The sequence below is a fragment of the Phasianus colchicus genome, chromosome 3 (genome assembly GCF_987193195.1).
Source record: "Phasianus colchicus chromosome 3, bPhaCol1.hap1.1, whole genome shotgun sequence".
Taxonomy (NCBI): domain Eukaryota; kingdom Metazoa; phylum Chordata; class Aves; order Galliformes; family Phasianidae; genus Phasianus; species Phasianus colchicus.
This window is the reverse complement of record NC_143438.1, coordinates 95,714,803-95,723,910: the sequence shown is the minus strand read 5'-3', so window position 1 is coordinate 95,723,910 and position 9,108 is coordinate 95,714,803. Positions and strand designations below refer to the sequence as shown.

Genomic DNA, 9,108 nt, shown 5'->3' with positions numbered 1-9,108 from the left:
AAACCCCCCAACCCCATAAGGACCCCATAAACCCTCCCCCCCACCCACCCACCCCTATAAGGACCCCATAAGGGCCTCTGTGACCCCATAAGCACCTCAGAAATCCCCTCCCCCCCCCCCCCACAAAAAAAAATAAAAAACACCCCTCAGGGGAAGCCCCCCCCTTTTAGGGTCGTTAAAGGGGCCGACGCCCGAACGCCGCCCAGCGGGAAGCAAACCCGACCCAGGTGGGACTCGAACCCACAATCCCCAGCTCCGGAGGCTGATGCCTTGTCCATTAGGCCACTGGGCCGCTGGGCTGCTGCCCCTCCTGTGTGCCGCTCTTATTGCGTCACTGGACCCCAAGGTCCCAAATCCCAAAATCCCAACGGCCCTATATCCTATACCCTATGTCCCAATGGCCCCATGTCCCATATTCTATATGTATATTCCAATGGCCCTGTATCCCAATGGCTCCATATCCCATATCATATATCCCATATTCCAAATGTCATATCCCATTTCCTATATAACCCAACTGACTATATCCTGTATCCCATATTCTATATCCCAAATCCCATGTCCCAGTGGCCCTATATCCCATATCCCAAATCCCATATCGGAATAGCTCTATATCCTATATCCCATATCCCTTATCTCATATCCCATATCCCAATGGCCCCAAATCCTATGTCCCATATCCATATCCCATATCCCACATCCCTTATCCATATAACATATTCTGTATCCCATATCCCAATATCCCACATCCCACATCCGATATCTATATCCCACATCCCGTATCCCCATATCCCCACATCCCACATCCCGTATCCCCATATCCCCACATCCCATATCCCATTTCCCCATATCCCATATCCATATCCCATATCCCATATCCACATATCCCGCATCCCATATCCCATATCCCAATGGACTATATACTATATCCCATATCCCATATTGCTAATCCCAAATCCCATATCCCAATGGCCTGATATCCCATATCCCCATTGATGTCCCCATCGGTGTCCCTATGATGTCCCCATATCCCCATTAATGTCCCCACATTAATATCCCCACATTAATGTCCCGACATTGTCCCTACTGATGCCCTCATTGATGTCCCCATCAGTGTCCCCACTGATGACCCCAATGTCCCCACTGATGTCCCCACTGCTGTCCCCACTTCTGTCCCCATATCCCCATGTCCCCACTGATGTCCCCATGATGTCCCCATATCCCCATTAATGTCCCCACATTAATATCCCCACATTAATGTCCCCATGATGTCCCCATATCCCCATGTCCCCATTAATGTCCCCATGATGTCCCCATATCCCCATGTCCCCACTGATGTCCCCAGTGTCCTCACTTCTGTCCCCACTGATGTTCCCGTTGATGTCCCCATATCCCCATTAATGTCCCCATTGATGTCCCCACCGATGACCCCACTGATGACCCCATATCCCCATGTCCCCATTAATGTCCTCATAATGTCCCCATTGATGTCCCCATGATGTCCCCACTGCTGTCCCCACTGCTGTCCCCATTGATATCCCCATGTCCCCAATATCCCCGTTGATGTCCCCGATGTCCCCAATGATGTCCCCATTGATGTCCCATTTCTGTCCTTATTTCTGTCCCCATTTCTGTCCCCAATGTCCCCAACGATGTCCCTAAAGTCCCCATATCCCCATTAATGTCCCCGTTGATGTCCCCAATGTCCCCAACAATGTCCCCAATGTCCCCATATCCCCATTAATGTCTCCATTGATGTCCCCAATGTCCCCAATGATGTCCCCATTGATGTCCCCATGATGTCCCATTTCTGTCCCCATTGATGTCCCCAATGTCCCCAACGATGTCCCCAATGTCCCCATATCCCCATTAATGTCCCTGATGGCCCCAATGATGTACCCAATATCCCCACTATTGTCCCCATTGATGTCCCCAATTATTTCCCAATTAATGTTCCCATTAATGTCCCCACTATTGTCCCCATTGATGTCCCCATGCTGTCCCCATGTCCCCAGTGATGTCCCCATTGATGTCCCCACTTCTGTCCCCACAGACGTCCCCACGTCCCAGCAGCCCCCAGCCCACCCATGCTCTGCAATTCACACACATCACAACAGCACGTGAGCTCGTCTAACGCTTAATAATTAATACCTCAATTAATAAATGCAATGGAACGAGCGTCTGAAAGCAAAGGCCCTCTGGGGATGCTTGGAGCTGAGCTTCACCCTTCTGACACCCAGAACCCAAGGGTGGCATTGGTTCTGTTGGGTCCATTGGGTCCATTGGTTCTGATGGGTCCATTGGTTCCGCTGGGTCCATTGGGTCCATTGGTGCCATCGGTTCCATTGGGTCCATTGGTTCCGTTGGGTCCATTGGGTCCATTTGTTCTGTTAGGTCCATTGGTTCCATTGATTCTATTGGTTCCATTGGGCCCAATGGTTCCATTGGTTCGGTTGGTTCCACTGGGTTCATTGGTTCCGTTGGTTCCGTTGGGCCCAATGGTTCCATTGGTTCGGTTGGTTCCACTGGGTTCATTGGTTCCATTGGTTCCGTTGGTTCCGTTGGGCCCAATGGTTCCATTGGTTCCCTTGGTTCCACTGGGTCTGTTGGGTCCATTGGTTCCGTTGGTTCCATTGGGTCCATTGGGTCCATTGGGTCCATTGGTTCTGTTGGTTCCCTTGGTTCCATTGGTTCTGTTGGTTCCATTGGGTCCATTGGTCCCATTGGTTCCCTTGGTTCCCTTGGTTCCCTTGGGTCTGTTGGTTCCGTTGGTTCCCTTGGTTCCATTGGTTCTGTTGGTTCCATTGGTTCCATTGGGTCCATTGGTTCCGTTGGTTCCATTGGTTCCATTGGTTCCATTGGTTCCATTGGGTCCATTGGTTCCATTGGTTCCATTGGTTCCGTTGGTTCCATTGGTTCCATTGGTTCCATTGGGTCCATTGGTTCCGTTGGTTCCCTTGGTTCCGTTGGTTCCGTTGGTTCCATTGGGTCCATTGGTTCGGTTGGTTCCACTGGGTCCATTGGTTCCGTTGGTTCCATTGGGTCCATTGGTTCCATTGGTTCCATTGGTTCCATTGGGTCCATTGGTTCCATTGGTTCCATTGGGTCCATTGGGTCCATTGGTTCCATTGGTTCCGTTGGTTCCATTGGGTCCATTGGTTCCATTGGTTCCATTGGGTCCATTGGTTCCGTTGGGTCCATTGGTTCCATTGGTTCCATTGGTTCCATTGGTTCCATTGGGTCCATTGGTTCCATTGGTTCCGTTGGTTCCATTGGTTCCATTGGTTCCATTGGGTCCATTGGTTCCATTGGTTCCCTTGGTTCCACTGGGTCTGTTGGGTCCATTGGTTCCGTTGGTTCCATTGGGTCCATTGGGTCCATTGGGTCCATTGGTTCTGTTGGTTCCCTTGGTTCCATTGGTTCTGTTGGTTCCATTGGGTCCATTGGTCCCATTGGTTCCCTTGGTTCCCTTGGTTCCCTTGGGTCTGTTGGTTCCGTTGGTTCCCTTGGTTCCATTGGTTCTGTTGGTTCCATTGGTTCCATTGGGTCCATTGGTTCCGTTGGTTCCATTGGTTCCATTGGTTCCATTGGTTCCATTGGGTCCATTGGTTCCATTGGTTCCATTGGTTCCGTTGGTTCCATTGGTTCCATTGGTTCCATTGGGTCCATTGGTTCCGTTGGTTCCCTTGGTTCCGTTGGTTCCGTTGGTTCCATTGGGTCCATTGGTTCGGTTGGTTCCACTGGGTCCATTGGTTCCGTTGGTTCCATTGGGTCCATTGGTTCCATTGGTTCCATTGGTTCCATTGGGTCCATTGGTTCCATTGGTTCCATTGGGTCCATTGGGTCCATTGGTTCCATTGGTTCCGTTGGTTCCATTGGGTCCATTGGTTCCATTGGTTCCATTGGGTCCATTGGTTCCGTTGGGTCCATTGGGTCCATTGGGTCCATTGGTTCCATTGGTTCCATTGGGTCCATTGGTTCCATTGGTTCCGTTGGTTCCCTTGGGTCCATTGGTTCCGTTGGTTCCATTGGTTCCATTGGTTCCATTGGGTCCATTGGTTCCATTGGTTCCATTGGGTCCATTGGTTCCATTGGTTCCGTTGGTTCCATTGGGTCCATTGGTTCCGTTGGTTCCATTGGTTCCATTGGTTCCATTGGGTCCATTGGTTCCATTGGTTCCATTGGTTCCCTTGGTTCCCTTGGGTCCGTTGGTTCTGTTGGTTCCATTGGGTCCATTGGTTCCATTGGTTCCATTGGTTCCATTGGTTCCATTGGGTCCATTGGTTCCGTTGGTTCCGTTGGTTCCATTGGTTCCATTGGGTCCATTGGGTCCATTGGTTCCATTGGTTCCATTGGGTCCATTGGGTCCATTGGTTCCATTGGGTCCATTGGGTCCATTGGTTCCGTTGGTTCCATTGGTTCCATTGGTTCCATTGGTTCCATTGGTTCCATTGGTTCCATTGGTTCCGTTGGGTCCATTGGGTCCATTGGGTCCATTGGTTCCGTTGGTTCCATTGGTTCCATTGGTTCCATTGGTTCCATTGGTTCCATTGGTTCCATTGGTTCCATTGGGTCCATTGGTTCCATTGGGTCCATTGGGTCCATTGGTTCCGTTGGTTCCATTGGTTCCATTGGTTCCATTGGTTCCATTGGTTCCATTGGTTCTGTTGGTTCCCTTGGTTCCATTGGTTCCGTTGTTTCCATTGGTTCCCTTGGGTTCATAGAAGCTTTATGGGGTCAGGATGGAACTGCTATGGGGTGATGATGGGATTCTATGGGGTCACTATGAGGCTACTAATGGGTCCCTATGGGATCCCTATGGGGTTCTATGGGTTCTCTTTGGGCTGTTATGGGGTCACTCTGGAGCTCTTTGGGGTCACTATGTGGCAGTTTTGGGGTCACTCTGGGATCCCTATGTATTCCTATGGGGTCACTATGGGGTTATTATGGTGTCACGTGGATCGCTATGGGGTCACTGTGGTGCTGTATGGGGTCAATGTGGGGCTCCTATGGGGTCTCTATGGAATGAGTCTGGGGCTGCTATGGGGCTTTTATGGGGTCACAGCTGAGTTCTTTGGTTCGGAACCAAATAGTTATGGGGTCACTGTGCAGTTCTGTGGGGTCAGGATGGGAGTGTTATGGGGTCTGTATGGAGCTGTTATGGGGTCAGGATGGGAGTGTTATGGGGTCTGTATGGAGCTGTATGGGGTCTGCATGGAGCTGTATGGGGTCTGCATGGAGCTGTATGGGGTCTGTATGGAGCTGTTATGGGGTCTGTATGGAGCTGTATGGGGTCTGTATGGAGCTGTTATGGGGTCAGGTGGAGCTGTATGGGGTCTGTATGGAGCTGTATGGGGTCAGGTGGAGCTGTTATGGGGTCTGTATGGAGCTGTTATGGGGTCTGTATGGAGCTGTTATGGGGTCTGTATGGAGCTGTATGGGGTCAGGTGGAGCTGTTATGGGGTCTGTATGGAGCTGTATGGGGTCTGTATGGAGCTGTTATGGGGTCTGTATGGAGCTGTATGGGGTCTGTATGGAGCTGTTATGGGGTCTGTATGGAGCTGTATGGGGTCAGGTGGAGCTGTTATGGGGTCTGTATGGAGCTGTATGGGGTCTGTATGGAGCTGTTATGGGGTCAGGTGTAGCTGTTATGGGGTCTGTATGGAGCTGTTATGGGGTCTGTATGGAGCTGTATGGGGTCAGGTGGAGCTGTTATGGGGTCTGTATGGAGCTGTTATGGGGTCTGTATGGAGCTGTATGGGGTCTGTATGGAGCTGTTATGGGGTCAGGTGCAGCTGTTATGGGGTCTGTATGGAGCTGTATGGGGTCTGTATGGAGCTGTATGGGGTCTGTATGGAGCTGTTATGGGGTCTGTATGGAGCTGTATGGGGTCAGGTGGAGCTGTTATGGGGTCTGTATGGAGCTGTATGGGGTCTGTATGGAGCTGTTATGGGGTCAGGTGGAGCTGTTATGGGGTCTGTATGGAGCTGTTATGGGGTCTGTATGGAGCTGTATGGGGTCAGGTGGAGCTGTTATGGGGTCTGTATGGAGCTGTATGGGGTCAGGTGGAGCTGTTATGGGGTCTGTATGGAGCTGTATGGGGTCTGTATGGAGCTGTTATGGGGTCTGTATGGAGCTGTATGGGGTCAGGTGGAGCTGTTATGGGGTCTGTATGGAGCTGTATGGGGTCTGTATGGAGCTGTTATGGGGTCTGTATGGAGCTGTTATGGGGTCAGGTGGAGCTGTTATGGGGTCAGGTGGAGCTGTTATGGGGTCTGTATGGAGCCGTTATGGGGTCTAATGGGTCACTATGGGATCCTTATGAGGCTCTATGGGGTCACGATGGAACTGTAATGGAGTGACTATGGGGTTGTTATAGGGTCACTATGGGCCCCGCTGCCCCATACATTGGATCTCTGCCCCACAGATCGGCCCCTCTGCCCCATAGAATGGAGCTCTGCCCCATAGATCGGCCTTTCTGCCCCATAGAATGGAGTTCTACCCCATAGATCGTCCCCTCTGCCCATAGATAGGCCTTTCTGCCCCATAGATCGGCCCCTCTGCCCCATAGAACGGAGGTCTGCCCCATAGATTGGCCTTTCTGCCCCATAGAATGGAATTCTACACCATAGATTGGCTCCTCTGCCCCATGGAACGGAGCTCTGCCCCATAGATTGGCTCTTCTGCCCCATAGAATGGAGGTCTGCCCCATAGATTGGTCTTTCTGCCCCATAGAATGGAATTCTACCCCATAGATTGGCTCCTCTGCCCCATAGAACGGAGCTCTGCCCCATAGATTGGCTCTTCTGCCCCATAGAATGGAGCTCTGCCCCATAGATTGGCCCTGCTGCCCCATAGATTGGAGTTCAACCCCATAGATTGGCCCCTCTGCCCCATGGAACGGAGCTCTGCCCCATAGATGGGCCCCGCTGCCCCATAGAATGGAACTCTGCCCCATCGATTGTCCCTGCTGCCCCATAGATTGGAGTTCAACCCCATAGATCGGCTCCACTGCCCCATAGAATGGAGCTCTGCCCCATAGATCGGCCCCGCTGCCCCATAGAACCAAGGCCAAAGACTCATTCAGGATCACACCGCATCCATGGGACGTTGGTGGTATTGGTGGCACTGGTGACATTGGTGCCATCGGGACATTTGGTGACTTCGGTGACTTTGGTGACATTGGGACATTTCGTGACATTGGGGTCATTGGTGACTTTGGTGTCTGTGGGACATTGGTAACATTGGTGACTTTGGTGACATTTGGTGACACTGGTGCCATTGGTGCCATCGGGACATTTGGTGACATTGGTGACTTCGGTGCCATCAGGACATTTGGTGACATTGGTGCCATTAGGGTCAGTGGTGACATTGGGGCCATTGGGACACTGGTGACATTGGTGACACTGATGACTTTGGTGCGATCGGGACGTTGGTGACATTGGTGACTTTGGTGCCATTGGGGTCACTGGTGACTGGTGCGATTGGGACATTTGGTGACATTGGTGACATTGGTGACTCTGGGGACATTGGTGACACTGGAGCCATTGATGACACTGGGGACTTTGGTGACATTGAGGAGATTGGTGACAGTGGAGCCACTGATGACATTGGTGACATGGGGACACTGGGGACATTGGTCGCAATGGGAAGATTGGTGTCACTGATGCCACCAGTAGCATTGGTGTCACTGGGGACATTGGGGACTTTGGTGACACTGCGGAGATTGGTGACAGAGGAGCCATTGGTGGCATTGGGGACATTGGGGACATTGGTACCACTGGGACATTGGGGACACTGGAGCCATTGGTGCCATCAGTGCCATCGGTGCCATTAGGGCCACTGAGATCACTGGGGACATTGAGGACATTGGTGACACTGGTGTCACTGGAGACATTGGTGTCATTGGGGCCATTGGTGACATTGGTGTCATGGGTGAAATTGATGTCACCAGTGATACTGGGAGCCATTGGTGACATTGGGGACACTGGGGATGTTGGTGACATTGGGGGCATTGGGATCACTGGGGACACTGGGGACAATGGTGACAATGGGGACATCGGTGCCTTTGGTGACATTGGGGCCATTGGTGTCACTGGGAACACTGGGATCACTGGGGACATTGGTGTCATTGGTGACATTGGTGTCATTGGTGTCACTGGTGTCATCAGGGTCATTGATGTCATGGCTGCCATTGGTGGCACTGGGGACACTGGGGTCACTGGTGTCATTGGTGCCATTGGTGACATTGGTGTCATGGGTGAAATTGATGCCACCAGTGACACTGGGGACATTGGTGACACTGGGGATGTTGGTGACATTGGGGCCATTGGGATCACTGGGGACATTGGTGTCATTGGTGACTCTGGGGACACTGGGGACATTGGGATCACTGGGGGCAGTGGGGACAGCGGGGACATTGGTGACATTGGTGTCACTGGGGACACTGGGATCACTGGGGACACTGGTGTTACTGGTGATACTGGGGACATTGGGGACACTGGGGACATCGGTGTCACTGAGAGCTCAGTTCCGTTGGTGACACTGATGCCATTTGGTGCCATTGGTGCCATCGGGTCCATCGGTGTCCCAGTTGTGTCCCAGCTGTGCCCAGTTGTGCCCAGCAGCATCCAGTTGTGCCCAATGCTGACCCAGTTGTGTCCCAGCTGTGCCCAGTAGGTCCCAGTAGGTCCCAGTAGTGCCCAGTAGTGCCCATCTGCTTCCAGTTCTGTCCCAGTTGGTCCCAGTAATGTCCAGTAGCGCCCAGTAGGGCCGGTTGTGTCACAGAGCCCCGCTGTCCTCCCAGTAGTGCCAGTAGTGCCAGTAGTGCACAGTTGGTCCCCAGTTGGTCCCAGTAGTGCCCAGTAGGTCCCAGTTGGCCCAAGTTGTTCCCAGTTGTGTCACAGAGCTCCCCTGTCCTTCCAGCAGTGCCCAGTTGTGTCCCACTAGTGCCCAGTAGTACACAGTGAAGTCCAGTAGGTCCCAGTTGGTCCCAGTAAGCCCCAGTTGGTCCCAATTGGTCCTAATTGGTCCCAGTTGGTCCCAGTTGTGTCACAGAGCCCCGCTGTCCTCCAGCAGTGTCCAGTTATACCCACTTGTGCCCAGTTG

The 9,108-nt window shown here is 52.3% G+C and overlaps 1 protein-coding gene and 1 non-coding gene across 2 annotated transcripts; both read right to left on the bottom strand.

Moving 5' to 3' along the window:
* Positions 1–219: 219 nt before the first annotated feature.
* Positions 220–292, bottom strand: TRNAR-CCG (transfer RNA arginine (anticodon CCG)). Its single transcript has one exon. It is a non-coding gene; the product is annotated as a tRNA-Arg (tRNA).
* Positions 293–2,130: 1,838 nt separating this feature from the next.
* On the bottom strand, positions 2,131–7,970 carry LOC149918803 (uncharacterized). The gene is made up of 5 exons (XM_090138309.1): positions 7,779–7,970; positions 2,787–4,711; positions 2,568–2,713; positions 2,244–2,387; positions 2,131–2,207 (listed from the first exon to the last, which is right to left on the bottom strand). The coding sequence occupies exons 1-5, from the start codon at positions 7,968–7,970 to the stop codon at positions 2,131–2,133; spliced, it is 2,484 nt and encodes an 827-aa protein (XP_089994435.1).
* Between the last annotated feature and the right edge of the window lie 1,138 nt (positions 7,971–9,108).

Excerpts from the sequence above, each read along its gene's own strand:
- LOC149918803 (XM_090138309.1), bottom strand. The coding sequence starts at position 7,970 with ATGGCTCCCAGTATCACTGGTGACATCAATTTCACCCATGACACCAAT. Across the intron at positions 2,714-2,786 it reads AATGGAACCAACAGAACCAA|GGACCCAATGGAACCAACAG; the intron begins TGGAACCAAGGG and ends AATGGGACCAAT. Across the intron at positions 2,208-2,243 it reads AGAACCAATGCCACCCTTGG|CATCCCCAGAGGGCCTTTGC; the intron begins GTTCTGGGTGTC and ends CTCAGCTCCAAG.